The sequence below is a fragment of the Stegodyphus dumicola genome, chromosome 8, assembly GCF_044657685.1.
Source record: "Stegodyphus dumicola isolate Sdum_Otavi_A_Nest chromosome 8, ASM4465768v1".
In the NCBI taxonomy this organism is placed as follows: domain Eukaryota; kingdom Metazoa; phylum Arthropoda; class Arachnida; order Araneae; family Eresidae; genus Stegodyphus; species Stegodyphus dumicola.
The window spans coordinates 174,836,246-174,859,158 of NC_140775.1; the positions used below are offsets into that span (position 1 = coordinate 174,836,246).

Genomic DNA, 22,913 nt, shown 5'->3' on the forward strand with positions numbered 1-22,913 from the left:
TCCACCAAGACCAGCTGCCTTCAAACGGCCAAGACCACAAGCAGAGGACAGAAGGAAGATGTTCAAGGGTGGCCGTAGTGGTGAAAAACGGAAGCTTCCAGAGGAAAGCACTGAAGGGCGAGCCCGTACAAGAAGGAGGATCAACCAAGCTACTATCAGCTGTACCTTTAAAGACTGGGCCCAGAAAAGGATGTCTGAATATTACAAAGATAAGTAAAATTTTATGTTACTTTACAAACTTAAGTTAATCTTTCATTCTTACTGCAAGTGGCAGATTTCAAGAAGTTTTACCTCATGCGAGGTCTACCTTTATCGCCAAAAGGGCGAGAAATGAGTTGTGACCGATTTTCTTATGTTTTTCAATTACTCGCGCGTAAAACTAAAGTTGATGTATAATAGCGTTGTGTAAAGACTTAAATATTGTAAAAAGTTATTGTATAAATTTTATTTAAAACATTCTAGCAAGAAAGAAGTTTTAGTCTGAAAACTTTTTGAAATGTAGTATTATTTCAATGTAGAAAGAATTGGCACTTGCTTTGAAAAGAATAGAAGTTAACAATGTACTACTAATGTATGTTTTCAAATGTGTAAAATTAACGGCATGTTGATATGTTCTTGTATACATGTGAACTGTTATTTTGAATGTTAAGAAATAGCGTGATATGGTAAAAGTGAAAGTAATGTTAAAAATTTGTTATTCGTGTGACTGTAAAGATTAAATCATGACGAATATATGTTAAAGGTTGAATGATGTAGTTAGGCTCTCTGACGCTACACTTTAGAGTTAGCCACTTTCAGAATAGTACCTCAGGGTCTAGAGTTGAAATTAGGGTGTGTTAAGAGGTCTCGTATGTTGAATTTTAACACGTTAGTGTTTTGATTGTAGGAGGAAGTGTGGCACACGTAGACAGAAACACATTCGTGGTTGGTGTTCTTTTACAACACATGTCAGAGAGCACGGGGAGAGATAATTAAAATAGTCATGAATGAAATAAGAATGTTAAGAAAAGTATATTCTATATGTTATTTGCAATGTCATTCTGTAACATTTCATTAAACTAGTTTTCCTTCCAGATCTCTGGAAGGAACCAGAATTGAATAAAGCTCCTGTTTACATGCAGTACGGATGAAAAAGAAAAAAAAGATTGTTGTATATCCCGGGAGCTGCTATTGTAACAAATTTCTTTCTTTTAAATTTTCTAGTTTCTAGCTAAGTTATGATTGTAAAAGGTTGGCCTCGCGTTAGTTTTTAGAGTTAAAAGTTTTCAACAAGGTCGTTTTAGACCTCAGTTTCAAACAAATTAACTCTGGCGGGAAGTATGTAAGGATCTTAAGTTTTACTAACGTTTATTTTATTTTAAATCTTTACTATCACTTCTTATTTTCTACTTCCGGCCAGAATTATAAGCGTGAAGGAGTTTATGCAAAGTTGTCTGGCGAACGCCAAGTATTTAAGTGTGGCCTTTTTACCAAGCAGAAGAGAGGAAGCAGTGAGTTCGAAGCAGGCCGCTTACCTTAGAAGTTACGCAGTTGCTATTTGCCTTCCAGGCCAGAGGTTTTAATCCTCTTGATAAATTAAACGTATTGTAGTATTCACAGTCTCTGTGCTACATACGCTTCCTGTTATTATAAGGCCAATCTTATTCTAAAGTTAAATTAGAGTTTAGTTTTATTTTGATATCTTTTACGTTAGACCCCGAGTGGAGGGTCATTGTATTCCGAAGTACGGAAGTCATTGTATATAAAGAAAAATAAAGGGTTTTGTATACCCTTCGTCTGTATCCTGTCTACTTACTACAATTAGTGAACATAGCTTTAGTAAGCTCTCTGTTCTAGTCAGGTCATTGTATGTTTCCGAAAAAGGTAAGAAGAAACATTGAACCTGATAGTACATTGCTAAAAACACGCTCTCCAAAGAAAAAAAGAAGCAGAAAAGTTGATTCATTTCAAGATAATTTAACTTCTACTGTTAACATCAATATCTAAAGATACGTTACTAGCAAGCGTAATTGGGAAAGCTAAAGCAAATTTTTGTAAGCTAGGCCAAAAAGGAATTTGCGCTACAATTTAAAGCGCACCGTAGGATAATTGATTGAAGTATATTCCAATGCTAGCCTTAATTTTATATAAATCACAGTTTTATTTAAAAAAACTCAAAATGTTCTCCTATCCGGGAGGATCTTTAATAACATAAACTCTCACTGCGCTTCTTTCAGCCAAATGCATAAAACAGCATAATGATAGCGAGTCTCGTTTAGATAGGTTAAAGTGACCGGACGTCCTGAATAATGACGGACAGTGCCGGATTTTTGTACAGTGCCACTTCAAGGCATATTCCAGAAAATATCCAGGCTTCTGTAAATATTTCCTTATTCCGTAAACATATGACATGAATTTTATTTATTTCATCATAGAGTCATAGGTATCAATTTTGACAGGATTAAAAACAAAATCAACAGTTGAGTTATTATTAAACTAATTAATAAATATAATTAAAATACAGTAAATCTTAAAAAAAAATAATCGCATGTTTTAGACGTAATTTCTTTTTAATTCGGCAGGGGGAAGAAGTATTTGTGAAACACTCATGCACAGGAAAAAATTGTCTGTTAAAATATTTGTGGTTTAACTTTTGAACAGTGTTTGGTTAAGTTAAAAAATTACAGTAAAATTAAAGCATCTGCAGAACTTATATAGATCATCTTGGAAAATACTGTAGAATGAAAAATCGTGCATGAAAACAGGTTTTTCAAAAAGATATTTTGGTTAAGGAGAGTCTGAAAACAAAATATTCAGTGAAATGTTTTATTTAGAAAGACTGAGGTAAAATCAGAAAATTGTCCAAGTATAAAACCGAAATTCAATAAAATGAACACATCTTTTTCCTATGTTCAGAACAATCATATTTTTACGAAATTTGTAACACAAATAACTGAACTCTGCTTACTGGAAGCGACAAAACATAACTTTCGATAAACGTAAAATGCAAGGAAATCTTTCAAGGCTATCACCTCCCGTAGACTGCAATTTATAAAAGTAAACAGTATTTCCGATAATATAAATAAACACAGAAATGTAGATAATCATACATACTGGCACACGGCAATAATAATTTTCTCTAAGGCGAGCACCTCATCAGAAAAACAATTGAAAAAAATTCGAAATGTACATGTTATCTTAGTTATTAGTCTAAAGGAGCATGTAGGACTAATGTTCGTTGAACCCTGAAAGACTATTATTTTCGTTTTGCGATTTTGCGTTGGTTCACTATAAATGTCCGTTTCACTTTTCAAACTGTTGCCACCAAATGTTAGAGTCCTGCATTATATTCGAAGAAATTAAATAATGAAAAATCTGCATAAATGTATGTCTATTTCTCGCATTGTGATAAAACAGCGGTACATAGAGCCATCGAATTTTGAATGACGTAATCCTACTGCGAATATGGGCATATGAAAGCCCAAATTTGAAGTTTGGAATTCGTTTTATTATCAATTTCTTATTTTGTAAAACTTTAACGAATTTTTGATTAACAAATTCAAGGATTTCAGAGCGAGCAATGGCAACATTGTACAATAAAAACATTTTTATCTCCAGCGCGCGAGCCTCTGTATCGGAAATTCTAAAGATATGTTCAATTTAAAACTATTTTGCGATATTGCTCTCGAATTGAATTTTATGGTCTAGGTGCGAAGAATGTGATATTTAATTAATAAAGGTAACACACAAAATGTTAAAAAAACGCCCTTTTGGACATAATTTAAAATCTAAAACCTTTCGGATTTTTATTATTTTTGTTCAAATATTTTTCACCGTATTTTGTTAACTTGTTTGTTTTTTAAGTTTAGTCGATAAAATTGTCTTGCCTTGAAATGTTTGAAAAATATCTGATCAGCTGATGTCTGGCTAAAATAAATAACAAAATAATTGCTGAAACACTTCACGTTAATCAGAAATAATTAATGTTAAGTTAGAAACTAAATTCAAACCATCTAAAACCTTTCGGTTTTTATTATTTTTGTTCAAATATTTTTCACCGTATTTTGTTAACTTGTTTATTTTTTAAGTTTAGTCGATAAAATTGTCTTGCCTTGGACTGTTTGAAAAATATCTGATCAGCTGATGTCTGGCTAAAATAAATAACAAAATAATTGCTGAAACACTTCACGTTAATCAGAAATAATTAATGTTAAGTTAGAAACTAAATTCAAACCATCAAATGAAATTTTAAAAATTGAATTTATCGGAAAAACATGAAAAACAACTGATTAGATTTATGTCATTGTTTTAATATTTCTATCAGATTTTTAGAGAAAGTGATTTTGGAAACTGTACAATGGAAACTTTCATGAAGATTCCAAAGGTTCTGCAGTTTCAAAGCCAAGCTTGTGTATTTCAACAATTTTTTTCTAGTGCATATTGTTGCGGATTTCCTATATAAGTAAATAATATTAGTGAAATTACATGTGAAATTGCAGTACCTTTTGTATAATCTAACACGAAATGTCTGAAGACATTGAAGCTCTGCTGGAAAAATAAGATTAGAGGGGCACGTCTATTTCACATTGAGATAAATGGCTATCTGCGAAATCAAGCTGGCGTAGGCTTTGGTGACTAATTTTTGGCGCCAAATTTGGTGAGAAATAGTCAAAAGTCGCCAAACTTGGCAACCATTTATGGACATTTTGGTTCAGTCCCTGCATAACTGTAATTCATCCCTAAATGTAACTGTAACCGTATCTGTCCCTTATATGTAACTTTAACTCTGTATGCCTTCAAGTAATCTCGATAAGGAGAAAACTACATGAGCATCATTTCTCAGCGTTTGGTTCAGAGCTAACTTCGGAGTATTGAGGTACGGGTGCGATCTTCGCCTTTTATAAGACCTTTGCATTGCGTTGTGTTTAACGTTCTAAGTAGTTTGAAATATAACTACTGATTGTGCCTTATGATACTGAGAAGAGCTGTACGAGTAGTTTTGTGGAAAGTTCCAGAACTGAAAAGTGTTTCTTTTGGGAAAATAAATTTTTATCAAGCTATACAATTTGTCCTGTATGTATTCAATCCGTTACGAAGCCATAGTCAGGCAACAGAATGATTGCTATTAAACCTGATTAATAATTTGTTGTAATAATCTTTATTTATACTATGGATGGACCTGTCCCATATACAAAAAAGGATTCTTGAACTCGAAACTTTAGGAAGATTTCTTTTTTTTGAAACCCAGTAAATATGTTCATTAAAAAGGAATAAAAATATGTTTTTATTATCTTCTTAAATCTTTGGAGCTAAGAATTAATTAATCAAGAAATATTAAGACTTTTTTTCTTTATTTTCAGGAAAGAAATGAGCTTTTCATTTAATATAATGTATTTAAAATAATGTCTGTGTGAAATCTTGAAATAATTCTTCTGTCCCTACACTTGCTCTGAACTTTAAAAGTTCTTTGAAAAATATAAAAAATCTGAACTGTCCGAGTTTCTGTCAAATTATGTTGAGAAAATGAGCTTTAAAATTCAAGAATTTTAAATAAATATACAGTGGCTCACAAAAATGATCGGGCACTTTGATTTTTTGTATTCTTTAATGAACATAAAAACTAAAATAAATAAAAACAAAAAGAAAGGCTTTTATTTTAATTACATATAGATTCAACATTTTTTATAGTAAATACATTTTTGAAAAGATTAAAATTAAATTCAAAAATCAGTATCATTTGTTTAATGTGGAAAAATATTCTCTCAAAAATAATCGAACACTTTTAATAACAGCAAAAAATGACAAATACTTACATTGCTTTTGCTTCTTAATATTTTGTAGGATAACCTTTACACTTGTTACTTTTCGGCATTGACTCCACAAGTTTTTTTTTTTTTTGTTTTTGTTGTTATTTCTGGATTTATATTACGCCACTCCTCTTGAATTACTGCTTTCAGTTGCTGCCACGAAGATATGCTCTGTTTTCGAATTTTCGATTCTAGTTCCTGCCAAATATGTTCAATAAGATTAAAATTTGGCGATTGGGTTGGTGCCTTAATTACTTCTGGACATGATATAAAGGGCAGGGTTTAACATTGTGCGCAGTACGCTAGATCATTATCCCACTAGAATTTAAAACTATTTAGTCTGACGATGCCAAATTCACTTCAAGATGTCAAGATATTTATACTGATTCATTATACCATCTACAAACTCTATATTACCAAAACCGGAATGTGCCATAAATCCCAATACTATAACTCCTCCTCCGCCATGCTTAAACACTTGGCATTAAGTTTTGCTTCCAAAACTCCTTCAACACACCAACACTCGTTCATATGAGCCGAAAAAAGATGTTAAATTTGCTTTTTATTAGCAAACAGCACTTTTTTCCAGTAGTCGGGTGCCCTCTGTTTCATCGATTTTGCGAAAGCGAGGCGAAGTTTTCGTTTTTTTTTTTTTTACAGACATAAAACATTCTGCGTGCTACTCGCCCATAATATCCTGCAGATCACAGTACTCTTCTTACAGTTTCTGGATTTACATATAATTCACGAAGTTCCGCAATAAGTTTAGGAGTGTTGCGTAATTTGAAGGAAAAGGCTAGAGGGCGCTGTTGCTCGCATAGTTAAAAGAAATAAAGTTTGTTTATATTGAAGGCGGCGGCTTAAGAATACCCTCTGTATATAGTGAATTAAAATATTGTTAAAATGTAAAAGTATTAAAATTATTAAACTCACTGAACCACCATCATCTGATTTAGAAATGCAAAAATTATTTCATGGCGAATGCGGCCGAAAATTAAGGCTTTGTGAAGATTTTAGGTGTTCGATCTGAGTGTTTCAATTTGGATTTAACAATGGATATTTCATATTCAAGGGACAATGGAATGTCAAATAAAGGTAGGGAAACCTTAAATTAATTATTTAGTGATTATTTGTAGCAAATTAATAAGTATTTATTATTACTGTCGTGGGTGTATTTAAATTAAATAAAATGGAAGATAAATTAGACAGGTTGAAACGTAAACGTTCTACATTGATATCGTCTGTTACAAGGTTAATTAAAGTGATTGAAGATAAATTAAAAATTGAAGGGAAGGAAAATTCGATTAAAGAATTACGGGAATTGTTTGAATTATTAACCGAAAAGGAAAATAATTTGAGAACACTTGATGATGAAATACAAGAGTTAATTGATGTTAACTTAATTGAAGAAGATTACAGTATAAGCGAAGAATACAATGACAGATGTATGATTGCTTGTAGACAAATTAAGCGTTTCTAGATTCGCAATACCGCCAGCGCGGAATCCCCAAAGTTCTGATTTAAACCAGTCTAGTGGTAACGGAATTTTGCATGTAAGTTCCAGTTCTAGTGGGAGTAGTACGCTGAAATTACCAAAATTAATTATTGATAAATTTTGGGGAGACTCTAAACAATGGAATGAATTTTGGAATAAATAAATAAAATTCGATAGATAATAAATAAAATTCGATAGATAAAAACGAAACGCTTTCAAAAATACAAAAATTTGCATATTTAAAAACATTCTTAACGCGACAAGCTTCGAATGTTGTTTCAGGCTTTGAATTAACAGAAAGTAATTATGATACTTGTGTAGCATCTCTAAAAAACAGATATGGTCGAAAAGACCTGACCTTTAATTCATTCATGAATAAAAACTCTCAATTTAGAAGCCGTTAAAAATTCTGCTAACGTAAAGGCTTTAAATTGTATGACAAATTAGAAGTTTCGATTCGTAATTTGGAAACTTTAGAAGTAACTTCTGGCTCATATGGACATTTACTAATTCCAATATTATTAAAATTAATTCCGGACGATTTAGTTTTGGAATTTAATCGGCAAAAGGATTGAAAGATAAAGTTTCGGAATTAACACAATTTATTAAAATGGAAATAGAATGCAGGGAAGTTTCAAAACTAGTATTAAATGAAAGGAAAACTCCTGTGCCTCCGCAAGTCGATCAATCAAAATATGAAACTAGAAAATATGTAAAAAATACACCGACGGCTGCATTTCATACTGCAGTTAAAAGAAAATGCATCTTTTGTGATAATTTGCACGAGTCACTTAAATGCAAAGTGAATGTTTCTGATAAATTAAAGAAACTAAGATCCGAAAACCGCTGCTATTCGTGTTTTAAAAAAATTTCATACATCAAAAATGTGTAGAAATAAAACTAAATGTAATAAATGTGGCGGTATGTATCGCAATAAATCGATTTGTACTAATAAATCCCCCGTAAACAAAAAGTCGGAACTGTAGCCGTTCCTCAATAGACACTAATGCCCGGCTAGCTTTAAAAGGATTTATTAACAGAGCACACAGGAACGGTTACAAACAAAAGAAATATACATAAAAATGAAACATATACCAAATGGAACATCAAACAGTTGAATAACAGAGACATAGTAAACTAACATCATGGCGGCTGGAGGTCGACTGACGTTTTTTCATATCGCCACGAGATGGCGTTTTAAATAAAATAGTTCGGTTACAGTTCATGAGTTCATGGCGTGAATAAAATAGTTCAATTATACTTAAATAACTAACATCATGGCGGCTGGAAGTCGACTGACGTTTTTTCATATTGCCACGAGATGGCGTTTTAAATAAAATAGTTCGGTTACAGTTAATGAGTTCATGGCGTGAATAAAATAGTTCAATTACACTTAAATAGGTCTGTTACAGAACAAGGTTATTCCGAAAATGAAACTGAATCTCTGACTTTGAATTCTGAGGAAAGAAATAAAGTTCAAAACTTAAAATTGATTGCTTCTGTTCCTCAAGGTGATAATAATAATGACTGTAATGCCAGGGAAATATTATTACAAACTCGTACAGTTTATGCTTGTTCTAAGTATAAATGAAAATTAACTAGATTAATTCTTGCTCAAGGCAGTCACAGATCCTTTAAAACAAAAAAATTGGCCGACTATTTCAAACTTACTCCAATCCGTTATGAAAGACTTTCTGTTTATTCATTTGGTGCGACCAAGGCAATGAATTATTCCTATCCGGTCGTTAAAATCGAAATTCAGAATTGGAAACAAAATAATAAAATAAAAATTGAATGTTTGATCTCGGATGTTATTTCCCCGGCGCCCATCAGTGTGCCTAGTAAACAAATTGCAGACTTCATGGAGCATCTGGGATTGCAGATCGCCGATTGCTCAAGAAAAAATAACACAGATGTTAAGATATTAATTGGAGGGGATGAATTCTGGAATGTAGTTTATTCCGAAAGAATAAAAATATCTGAAGGGTTGTACGCAGTCAGCTCTGTGTTTGGTTGGGTTGCTGCAAGAATAGAGAAAAATTAAACAAATAAAAATTGTTCTGAAAATTTAGCGGTAATGACAAACACTGTTGTGTTGAAAGATTTAAGAGGTTTTTGGGAATTTGTACGTATGGAAATTAATGATTCTGATGATTATTCCGATATTGACTACGAAATAATAGACCAGTTTGAAAGACATTCACTTTAAAAACGGAAGATATGAGGCAAATTTATTCTGGAAACACAGTCCGAACAGTCTGGGAAATAATTTTAAAGTAGCTAAGAAACGATTCGCAAACCTTCACAATAAACTAAGTAAAACTCCGGAGATTTTTCATGAATATAAAATATAATTGAGAACCGGATATTAAAAGGAATTGTGGAGGAATGTCCGAATAATGATACAAATTTGGGATATTTTATGCCGCACCGAGCAGTGATACGACCTAGTGAAACTACTAAGGTAAGAATTGTGTACGATGCTAGCTCAAGGACAGAGGACACGAATTGGTTAAATGACTGCCTTGAATCGGGACTTAATCTAAATCCAAATATACTAGACAATTATGTTAAATTTTCGTAAGTTTAAGATAGCGTTTTGTGGAGACGTTGAAAAAGCCTTTTTGATGATAGGAATTGCTGAAGGTAATAGACAATTTCTAAAATTTCTTTAGTTTAATGAAAAGAATGACTCCTTTAAGATTATGCAAATGTGTCGCGTAGCTTTCGGTTTGACTATATCTCCTTTCATTTTGGCGGCCACTATAAAATATCACATTCGGAAATATAAAGATAAAATGCCGGACATTTTCCAAATGTTGAATTCTTCTGTATATGTCGACGACCTATATTTTGGAGCAGGAATGGTTGAAGATGCATATCGGTTATCTGTAGATGCGGTTAACATATTTAAGGATGCTGGGATGAATTTCAGAAAATTAAGAACTAATTCTAAAGCATTAAACGATTTATGGGTCTCAAATGGGATTAAGGAATCAGATAACAAATTGACTAGTGAATCGAATTTCTTAGGCATGATTTGGAATTCTAATGAGGACAATATAAAGTTAAATTTACAAAAATTAATTCACTTTTATACTGGAAACGATTTTGCTACAAAAAGGAAACTTTTGCAAATTATCGCCCAAATATACGATCCATTTGGATTTATTGCACCCTTTGTTATTCGGGCGAAAATTATTATGCAAGAAATCTGGTGTTCCGGTTCTGATTGGGATGAGGTCCTTCCTGCAGAGATTAAGGACAAATTCAACATTTGGCGGGAGGAACTTAGTGATTTAACTGAAATATCGATACAGCGAAATTTCTTTGATGACGATCCAATGAATATAAGCCTTCACCTATTTCCGGACGCTAGTCTTAAAACATATGGGGCCATCGCATATTTCAGATACCGTACGAGTGATTCAGAAATTAAAACTTCCTTTATCATGTCGAAATGCAGGGTTGCACCTTTAAGATCAATCACGCTTCCTCGTTTAGAGTTAATGGGAACACTCGTGGCTGCTCAAATGTATAAATATTTAAAAAAATTATTTGGTGATTTAATTGAGGATGTTTATTTTTGGAGTGATTCCGAAATCGCCATTACTTGGATTAAAGGTTCGCCAAACAATTGGAAACCATTTATCGCCAATCGTGTTACAGAAATAGAGGGTATATGCAACAAAAAATTGTGGAACCACTGCGAAAGAAAACAAAATCCTTCCGATTTACTGACTCGAGGAATTTGTGCTCGGTCACTAGTTAAAAATGATCTATAGTGGCATGGGCCACACTGGTTACGTTCACACTGGTTACGTTTTCCTACTGAAAACTTTCCGAAACAAAAGATATTACAAACAAATTCAGAATCGTTAGAGTTAAGAAAAAGTATTATTTTGATTGCACCTGTAATTAACAATGAATCCCCAATTTTGCATATAGAAAAATTCAGTTCTTTAGGAAAATTACTTCGAATTACTGCCTATGTATTAAGATTTATTGGGAGACTTCTGAAAAGGTCTACAGAGAATGGACCTTTAAGTGCTTTTGAAATTGAAGCAGCTGAACGTTATTGGGTAAAAATTACGCAACGGGAATCGTATCAAGTGGAAATAATTAAGTTATCAAATAAAACATCAATTCTCGATTTTTCCACATACACTCTTAATCCAAGGCTTGATGAGGAGGGAATTCTTCGGTTGAAAGATCGCATTCAATTTGCAGACTGTCACGAGTATTTAAAACATCCTATTCTATTACCCTCTAAATGCAAGTTTACCGAGTTGATCATCATGGACTCGCATGAAAAGGTATTCCATGCTGGAGTTAATTCGACACTAACTCAGATCAGAGACAAATATTGGATTATTAAGGGAAGACAGCGTGTTAAGACTATCATCAGCAAATGTGTGATATCCAGACGATATAGTGCTCGTCCTGGGGTACAGGATATCGCACCACTTCCTTCAACAGAATCCAAGAGTCGCCTCCATTTCCTGTGACCGGCTTGGACTTCGCCGATCCATTTTTTACGAAAGACAGGCAAGGTAAAGTTTACATGCTGTTGTTAATGTGTGCGGTCACTCGTACCTTACATATAGAGATAGTAACTGATCTCAGCACTGAAAGTTTTTTGCTAGTTTTCCGAAGATTTTTAGCTCGTCGAGGACTGTACCAATGTGTACTCCGATAATGCCAAGACTTTTAAAAGAACTGACAAAGAACTAAAACGTATTTTCAAACTTTGAGTGACTCATCTGTGAAAGAATTATTTTCTGCTAGAGGCATAAACTGGAAATTTATTATTGAGAGGGGTCCATGGTGGGGAGGGTTTTGGGAGCGTATAGTACGAACCAGCTTACTTCATAAAATCCAGCTTACGCAAAATTATTGGTCGATCATCCCTTACTGTGAAAGAGCTTGAAACAGTGCTCATTGAAATCGAGGCAATGATTAATTGTAGACCAATTACCTACGTGTTTACCGATCCCAATGAACCTTCTCCACTAACACCATCTCATTTTCTGGTTGGTAGACGATTACTATCTCTGCCTGCTAATAAAATAACATCAAATAATTTGATGGGATCAAGAAATTCATTTATTAAACGATATAAATACCATCAAGATATTTTAAATCATTTTTGGAAGCGTTGGAGATCAGAGTATCTTTTTAAGCTGAGATCTGCCAATATTTGTCCTCCACACTCTAACGCATCTCAGTTTAAAATCAACGATATTGTCTTGATTCATGACGATAAACATCCCAGAAATCTCTGGACAATAGGTAAACTTTTGGAATTAATGCCAGGCAAAGATGGGAAAATAAGATCCTGCATAATTAAAACACCTACTGGTATCTTAAAAAGGCCTATACAATTGTTATATAACATGGAACTCAACTAATGTTTGTATTGTATTTTTAGGTTTGATTCTCCTGACCTCGCTGATAGGTATCATTTAATGTTTTGTAAAATTTATATGCTTATAATTATGTATGCATGTTTGTTATATTTAACCATTTCTCTAGGATTGATTGTCGAAATATTAATTGACTATTCTAGAACCTATTATTGAAAGACGAACTCTCCACCGAGTTCAGGTGGGGAGTGTTGCGTAATTTGAAGGAAAAGGCTAGAGGGCGCTGTTGCTCGCATAGTTAAAAGAAATAAAGTTTGTTTAGATTGAAGGCGGCGGCCTAAGAATACGCTCTGTATATAGTGAATTAAAATATTGTTAAAATGTAAAAGTGTTAAAGTTAGAAAACTCACGGAACCACCATCATCTGATTTAGAAATGCAAAAATTATTTCAAGGAGCACTCAGTTTTGGATTCTTTTTAATATTCCTTAGAATATTAAAAATTTCATTCCCTCAGATAACTTAGATGGTCTTCCAGGTCTACTTTTGTTTTGAATACGATTCTGTATCTTATAACACTTAATTATATAAAAAACTGTAGAATCACTTAAATTAAGTAAATAGGCAATTTTTTTTCTAAATTTTCATTTTCTTTTGATGCAAATGTATAACTAATCTGCGGGTTTCTAACGATGTTTCCTTTCGTGACCGAGCCATTGCGAGAAAACATTAAAATAACGAATATTTTCTAAATTAAAAATAACGAACATTTTCTAAAAAGAAAATTCGAATTATAAAAGCAAATAATTTTTAGAGTTTTGCCGAGCTTCTTTATCCAAAATAATTCCATAAAATTTCGTTTTTTATTTATTGAAATTTTAATTAGAAATTATAAAAATGTCCGATTAATTTTGTGGTATCTTTTTCCTCAATTTCAGTCAAAAACGCAATTTTTTAAATTTACAATTTTGTTTTTCTAAATTTATTCAGTACAAAGATATAGCTAAGAAAATATGTATTCAAAGGGAAAATATTCCTTATTAGTAGAGTAAAAATATTGTTTTGCCCTATCATTTTTGTGAGACACTGTATACTTTATTTATTTAATTTCCTTTCCATCTTCTTATTCAATGTAAGTGTATCTTTAAAACTATATTCTTAAATTTGTCTTCTCCTTAAACGCGAATTTTGAATCTTGCTTTTAATACAAACTTTTAATACAAACCTTTTTTACTTCCTTGTACGAAGTAAAAAGGAAGTATTGTAATCGCGAAAAGTTTCAGGCAGCATATTTCAACGAAAATATCCATTTTGACCGCTATCGAATGCAATTTAACGATGTTTTTGCGTGATATCTGTACGTAAGGACAGAATAAAAGACTCTTTTCAAACAAAAAAATTATAAAACTGCTTTAAAATTAGTTCTGAAGAGAATTTTTCGTGGCATCTGTACGAACGTATGTACGTACGTGCGTACGTACGTATCTCGCATAACGCAAAAACGAGTAGCCTCAGAACGTTGAAATTTTGTATATAAGACTACTATAACATGTAGATGTGCACCTCGTATTTTGGTTTCAATCGGCCGCGCCAAACGTATATAAATATATTTATAAATATATCCACTCTGTTACCCGTTGATCTCAGTTTCTTTACTCTTATATGTTTGTAAATTGTACATTTCTTGCTTTAAAAATGATTGTATTGTGTTGTTTTTATCTTCCGGTTAAGGTTTTTATGCCTTTAGTAAATCTGTATGCAATATTTTTAGAATTATCAACAATTTTAAAGTTGTCTAAGTGCCGCTAAACCTTTTTTTAATGGCGGCCATTGATGTTTACATTTGAAACAGGAGACTAGTGGATTTGTTGCCAATCTAGAGAAACTTAGTTTCACAACAACAGAGATAACGCCTTCATTTATTATTCAAATCATACTTAATCCTTTCTGGAATTTTTTCGAGGAAATAAGCGTTTAAGATTTACTTCGTAATTTTTAATAGAGATAGTTTGAGTTTTTATGTATTTTTGCCTTCTCGCGAAGTGAGAACTGAATTAATTAAATGAGAAATACTCAATCGTCTGTGAAAAACTGTTTCTTTTTTGTTTTGTTTGCTTAATTTCTTTTATACATCATTCTAATTTATTATAGTATTTGAATAAAACATATGGCAACGATTAAATAATTCTATTCTTTAAATGATATAAATTTTGTGCATTATGAGTTATAATATGAACGAAATATATAAGTTAACTGTTATATAATTATTGGACTATATAACAGTTAACTTAGTTTCCGTTATAAAATTATTATATAAGTTAACTGTTATATAATTATTAATACTGTTAAGTGAATCTAGCGCCAGAGTGTCGCTATGGTAAACAAATGTTAGAGTGAATTTTAAAGAATGCAGTTATTCTATTGTGGTTTATGCGCTGTCGGCGAAGTAGATTTAATTCAATCCAATAAGTTTAAATAAAATGCAAGAAAAAATGCGTATAATTTAATATTCCAATACAAGGAAGTCATGTGGTGTACACATCAGATTTTTTTAATCCCAAAGAGGCTGTTTTCACAGAAAGGGCTATTAATTTCGTTTTGGCATTTTGAGTTGATTCACTATAAACGATGTTTCACTTTTCAAACTGTTGCCACCAAATATCACAGCCTTGCATTATATTTAAAGAGATTAAATAATGAAGAAAATGCATAAATGCATGTATGTTTCTCGCACTATGAAAACAAAAAGTACCTAGAGACATCAAATTTTGAATAACGTAGTTCTCCATTCGTATATGGGCGACTGAAAACCAAAATTTGGAATTTAGAATTTATTTTATTATCCATTTCATATTTTGTAAAACTTTTAACGAATTTGTGATTACAAACTCCATGATTTCAAAGCGAGTAATGGAAACACTATACGAAAAAGAAAAAAAAAAAAAAAATTTCTCCAGCGCGCCAGAATCGGAAATTCTAAAGATATGCTCTTTTAAAATTATTTTGTGATATTGCTGTTGAATTGAATTTTGTGATTTAAATGCGAAGAACATGATATTTAATAAATAACGGTAACACAAGAAACGTTAAAGAAACCCTTTGGGCGTAATATAAAACCTGAAAGCTTTCAGATTTTTTTAAAAATTATTATTCTTATATGAATGATTTCAGAGATCTGAGAATCTTAGGATCAGATTTCGGATTTTAGAAAATTTAGAATACAATCCAACTCTAATTTCTGCACACAAAATAATCTTCTATCAACACAGAAAAGAGAAAATAAATTGTACCACCTAATTAATTAATTAATCAGATCTTAAACGAATAAACATATTTTTAAAAATACTTAGGAATGCGAATCAATAATGAACTTCTTTAACACTAACTAAGCACTTTTATTCCATTTTCACTTTCATTGTCTACTTCTGAACACCATTCTCTTTTCTTTCTTAAAAGGAAATCTTCTCCCAAACGGGAAATGACAGCTATCCTTCCTATCTTCGTCATCACAGGCATGAGTTAATGATTTTTTATCTTTAAGCCGTTGAAAAACGCTGGCACGGATCCAAACTCTCAAAAACCTTGGCCATCCACTACAGCCTCGTTGCGTTGTTTCGATAACTTTTCGGCGTTCTGATTCGGCTATGTTCATTGGCTCATCGCTTGCATTTACCATCACAAGGGAGAAGCAAATGATAAGAGTGGGTGTAGTCAGTATAGTTGTTTCGTTTCCGTCGTGCTGAATGCGGTACGTGTGAGTTTGATATTTGAAAAGAAAATTGGTTAAAATGGGCGATTCATATGCAAATTATGGCATTTTGATTCGATCAGACAATAGCAGTGATCGTTTTAAAGGCGAGTGTATAAGCCAACTTCTGCAAATATGCAAAGGAGGTATAGCAAGGGTTGTGAATGATACGAAATACGATGGCTTTCGAATATATTTCAAGAATAAAGCTTCTGTAACTGCCGTTCTAAATCGTCGATCATTAACCGTATCTGGGCATAGCATTTTTATGTATCCCCTTATAACCCATCTCACTATACATAATGTCGATGCACACCATGACGTACAGAAAGATCTCTACGAGCAGTTGCAGAGCTGCCTAGGATCAGTTCTGAATGTAAGTGAAGTACCATTAGAGAAACATCCAGAAGTAGGCAGTGGAAATTGGAGAGCTGTTCTTGAAATACCTGAAGCTGAAGATCTGGAAGTGTTTCGAAAAAAAGGGCTACCGAACGAAATGTTTTTAAAATTACCGTACTTGAAAGATAATTTGAAAGTTACTTTCTTCTGTTCCAATTGTAAAATGAATGGCCATGTTTTACAAAAGTGCACAAAGCAAGATACTGTTCAAGATTGTATTACGGAGAAGAAAGTTTTATCTTCGAAAGAATTAAATGAGGCTGCTAAAGCTGAACTACTTGGAAATGTGCAGGTATTTGCAAGCCAAGTTGGTGAAGAAGAAGTTAAACGGCATTCTGAAGAGTATTCAACTGTGGATGTTCAGCATTCCAAACGTAAGCGGCCTTCTGGACAGAATTCAGGTATTGACCTTACCAGTCGTATTAAAATAGAATTGGAAGATACTGTGCCATTTAAAAGTAGTGCCAATAATGTAACTGCAAGTCAGTTTTCTAGAAATAATTCAGGTGATGATGTCCGTTTTGACTTACATCCTAAAGCTAGCAGCACAACTGCAGATGATGATGAGATACAAGTGCTGTCCGACTGTCAGATTGCTGACCAGGTGAAAAGAGCTACAATAGAGACTACTTGGAGTAATGCTGCACGAAAGAGAAGTAAGTGACAATTTTGTGTAATCTTTATGAATTTTGACAAACGTTTTATATTATTGTCATTGTACTATAAGAAACAATTTGTAGGGGTATAGTAAGATTGCAGTCAGAAGAAAACATTCCGTTTTCAAATGAAACGTACTTTAAAAACTGAATCCAGAGGAAATTTGTTAACTTTCATTAGTACTTTTTATTTTTGTTTGCTTATGTAAATTCAGATTCATATAACTTCATACAAAATGTACTTCAGAAATTACAAATTGCAGTTTTGTTACTATTTTTGGAGTTATTAAAAAAGGTCAAAAAATAAAATAACAAGAAATTGAAAATAGTAAAAATGTAACTGTGAAGCAGCGAATATTTTTTTTTCTTTCAAGCAGTTAATAATCATGTATAAGTCTTAACTTTCACAAATATTTTTTTAATATGAGCAAGCATGAACAACTTATCACTTAATCTCTGTGTGTATAATATAATTTTCCTGTTAAGCATCTTCTTACTCTAATTTATTTTCATAATTATACATGAACAATTTGTCTCTTTCTTACATTATATTTTAATTGAACAAGCTAAGAGAGAAAAAGAGCTGGTAAAAGATTTTTAAATGTTTATTTTAATAGTGCTTATGCATCTTTTATAAGGCCTTTTACATCGTAGACCTATAAGATAATTTATCTAACTATAAGAGTTTTCAAAATACGCTAAGAGAATGATAATTACGATGCTGGTCAACAAAATTTAATTTTCATAAGTTCGTCCAAGAACAAAATTGCAGTTAGCAGAATATTATTTATGTTTTAAATGCTAAGTAGTACTAAAAGTTACATATCTGTACTTGCAAACTTCTAAGACTGATTGACTGAGATCAATTTCCAGAGGACCATTTTATCGATCAAAAAACTTATTTCTAGCCGTATTTATAAAACAGTTATAAAATTTAAAAGAAAAAAAAATTCTGAAAGCTTTCAGTTTTTTTTTATATTAGCCCAAAGGCTCGTTTTTTTAACGTTTTATGTGTTACCTTTATTTATTAAATATCATGTTTTTCTCACTTAAACTATAAAATTTAATTCAACTGCAATATCACAAAATTTAAAAAAGAACATATCTAGAATTTCCGATACACAGTCTCACGTGCTGGTGATAATTTTGTTTTCTCCCGTATAGTGTTGCCATTGCGTGTTTTGGAATCGTTCAGTTTGTTACAAAATATAAAATAGGTAATAAATATTCCAAATTCCAAGTATGGGCTTCCAGATGCCCCTATTTGAGTGGAAAACTAAGTTATTCAAAATTTGATGTCTCTAGGTACCACTGTTTTTTGACAGTGTGAGAATCATACATACATTCATGCAGATTCTTCATTATTTAATTTCTTTAAATATAATGCAGGGCTCTAATATTTGGTGGCAACAATTTGAAAAGAGAAATGGCACCATTGCAAAATGCCAAAACGAAACTAAAATGCTCCTTCTGGTCAAATTTCCCCTATGGGCTAATAAAATTTGCTTCTTTTAACGGTGGTTAGTTCTGCAGCTTGTAACACATGTAAATAACTCTTTATCTTGTTTTAGAATGTAAATTACGCTTACATATGTAACGCGCAGATGTGGAGCATTTTGATTTTGACTTATTAAAAGAGGATTTTTAATAAATGAAGCATTTGCGTTATGGAAACCGCCTATTATGTTCATGTAGCGTTCTGACTCATAATGTTGAAACTCTTCTCTTCAAAATTTCTGCTTCCCCCCCCTTTTTTTTTTAATTTTTTTTTATTTTACTTTTTTTGAGAAACTTTGGAACTTAAGATGCATTGGGCTGTGCACAGTTCACGGGAGGGTGATTCCAACGTGACTACCACTGTCCAATCTGTGTTTTACAGAAAGGATGAATTTGAATAGTTTGTTTAGCTAATCTGTTGCACTTAGTTGTGCCATTTGTCTTCATTTAGATCGCGATATTAGTTTAATTATTCCAATCTAGATAACCTGTTTCAAAACTTGATAATTATTAATATTTCCAATATTTCTCATTGTACGCGTAAGCTGGTGACCACCCACGTGACAGGCTCCTGCCAATCATCTCCCTCCACTCCACCTACATTTCACAAAATTTGACAAGTTTCGCCTAGTTGGCGCGGCGTAAATCGCCTGTACCAACGCCTTAGGGCAATTTACCAACAGAGACGGTTAAAGTACCCGTTGGCTAATAATTGCCGCCTAGCCATTGACTCGATTTCGATTTCGGAACTAGGAGGTCTTAATTTCCACAACCGTGTCAGCGCACATGCCCCGGACCTATGCTTTTAAGGCGCCAAGTCTTTTTTTTTTTTTTTTTTTAATATGTTGTTTAAAAAAAAGGTCATCTGCACTAATTACTGTGGAGGGGTCATTCCGTAATAACTTGTTTATTTTGGGGGGAGGCAGGAGGTGGTATTTTCTTTCATTCTGGCTTTCTTCTGAGAAAACTTTTAATAATATTATGGATCCTTACTTTTCAGTAAATATCTTAGGATAGAATAAGAAAATGAAAAACTGGGAGCATTTTTATTTAAACTAATATAACATGAAAGCAAAGTAATAGGGAAAGTAAAGTTTCCTTTTTTCAGTTCAACTTTTATCCTATTAGAACAGTGGTCATCAAACTTGAGATCGCAAAGTAGCTGAAAAACTGCATAAAAGGGGTCCAAATATATTATAAAAGTATACATATTCCTAAGATTATGGTGTCGCAGTATAGATTCGAAAATGTTTGGGGACCATCGTATTAGAATATTCAGTTAACTGAAGCATTTTTAATTATAATTAATTGTTATTTAATAACAGAAGAATAAAGTATTGAAATGTTTTTCATTTAAAGTTTTAGATATCAAGTAAAATTTACAATTTTATTATTACAATAAAATTACAATTTATATCAAGTAAAATGACAATTTTTTTTAACATTTTCAAACTTATTTTTTAAGTAAAACAGACCTATTCCATGTTTGAAAGGAACTTAATTTTTTTTTTCCATTTAAATTAATTTTTTTCATATATTTGATTTTTGAAGTAATGAACAAATTAATTATATTTACTAGGTATCTGTAATTAAATTAAAATTTTTGGTAAAATTAATAACAATTTTTTAGAACCATTCCTTTCGTTTTTTCCTCTCCCCCTCCTGAAAAAAAATTCTGGTTTAAAATACGTAAGTTTATATTATTTTATACAATATGTTATAAAGGGGAAACATTAAAATAAAAAGTACAAAAGGCATGGTATATGCTTTTTTTATTTAAATTTGAATATTGAGTTTAGTTTTTTTTTTAGTCCAAAGGGGCTTTGTCCCTGAAGGACTATTGTTTTCGTTTTGCGATTTTGCGTCGGACTCATAAACGTCGGTTCACTTTTCAAACTGTTGCCACAAAATGTTAGAGTCCTGCATTATATTTGAAGAAATTAAATAATGAAAAATCTGCATAAATGATTGTCTATTTCTCGCATTGTGATAAAACAATGGTACATAGAGCCATCGAATTTTGAATGACGAAATCCTACTGCGAATATGGGCATCTGAAATCCCAAATTTGGGATTTGTTTTATTATAGATTTTATATTTTGTAAAACTTTAACGAATTTTTGATTTACAAACTCAATGCTTTAAAAGCGAGAAATGGCAACGTTATATAGAAAAAAAATACTTTTATCTCCAGCTCGCGAGACTGTGTATATCGGAAATTCTAAAGATATGCTTAATTTAACATTATTTTGCGATATTGCTCTTGAACTGAATTTTATGGTTTAAGTGCAAAGAACATGATATTTAATAAATAAAGGTAACACTCAAAACGTTAAAAAAACGTTTCTTTGGAAGTAATTTAAAATCTGAAACATTTCAGTTTTTTTTTTTTTTTTTTTAGTCCAAAGGGATTTGAATCCCGAAGGACTATTAGTTTCGTTTTGGCATTTTGCGTCGGACTCATAAATGTCGGTTCACTTTTCAAACTGTTGCCACAAAATGTTAAAGTCCTGCATTATATTTGAAGAAATTAAATAATGAAAAATCTGCATAAATGTATGTATATTTCTCGTATTGTGATAAAACAACGGTACATAGAGTCATCGAATTTTGAATAACGTAATCCTCCAACGAATATGAGCATGTGGAAGACCAAATTTGAAATTTGAAATTTGTTTTATGATCGATTTCCTATTTTTTAAAACTTTGACGAATTTTTGATTAACAAACTCAAGGATTTCAAAGCGAGCAATGGCAACGTTGTGCAGAAAAAACATTTTTATCTCCAGCGCGTGAGTCTCTGTATCGGAAATTCTAAAGATATGCTCGTTTTAAAACTATTTTGCGATATTGCTGTTGCACTGGATCTTATGGTTTTAGTGCGAGGAACATGATATTTAATAAAGAAAGGTAACACACAAAATGTTAAAAAACGCCCCTTTGGACGTAATTTAAAATCTGAAACATTTCAGATTTTTTTAATTATTATTATTATTATTATTTTGACGAAATACTTTGTACGAAGTATTTTACGTTTATATATGGAAGAAAGAATGTTTGTGTGTGTGTTTGTTCGCGATTAACTCAGTCACTACTGCAGCTATCGTCACCAAAAATTTCTACAATTCTTGTATTAATTAAAAACTTTGAAAACGCTAATTTTTGCCCTCATTTTTCCGAGTGGCAACAGTCTCGCACGCTGGAGATAAAATCTTCCGGAAGTGTTGTCACTGCTCGCTTTCAAATCGTAGTTTATTAATAACAAAGTTCTAAGATTTACAATGAAATAATTAAAAACTCTGAAAACACTAATTTTCGCACTCATTTTTCCGAGTGGTCTCTCGCGTTAGAAATAAAAAAATGCTTTACTTTGAAAAGTGTTGCTACCTCTCGCTTTCAAATCATAGAGTTTATTAATAAAAAATTTGTGAGTTTTACAAAAGCTCTCTATATAAAGAAGAATGTTTGTGTGTTTGTTCGTGTTATTGATTTCTGATCAATTATGATCAATGTTTTTGCACATTAAATCGGCTAAAAATGAATGTAGGTGAAATATTGGATGGAACATGAATTTTTAGGACTATTTGATTAAAAAGACGAAAATCATTAAAAACTGAGTGCCACTGCTGCTGATATAACGAGAGTGAATTAGTTTATTTTTCTATCGAAATTTTTATGTGGATTCCATATCGCATCAGACTGAAAAATGTATGATTACTGATCGTATTTTTTGCATCGGTATTAGAGGATTGCAGCGTTCTCTCTCTTGTTAGATACATTACTCTCACTCTAATATCTTAACTTGCATTGGGTACTTTCGCTGACAAAATATAAAGTACACTACTTACTTACTGTGGCATCTATTGTAAGTAAATAGTATTTCAAAATACAGAAAAGAGACCTGTCGTGTAAAGTAAAATAGTGCTAACTGAATAGTACTTTTGCATGTATTCCAATAAAAATAAAT

The 22,913-nt window shown here is 32.1% G+C and overlaps 1 protein-coding gene across 1 annotated transcript in view; it reads left to right on the plus strand.

Moving 5' to 3' along the window:
- The first annotated feature begins 16,265 nt into the window (after positions 1 to 16,265).
- The window catches only part of LOC118182705 (uncharacterized), a 42,160-nt gene continuing 35,512 nt past the window's right edge, over positions 16,266 to 22,913 (plus strand). Inside the window, exon 1 of the mRNA XM_035352090.2 lies at positions 16,266 to 17,449. Coding sequence (XP_035207981.1) covers positions 16,435 to 17,449 — 1,015 coding nt within the window. The 5' untranslated portion in view covers positions 16,266 to 16,434. The remainder of the gene's footprint in view (positions 17,450 to 22,913) is intronic.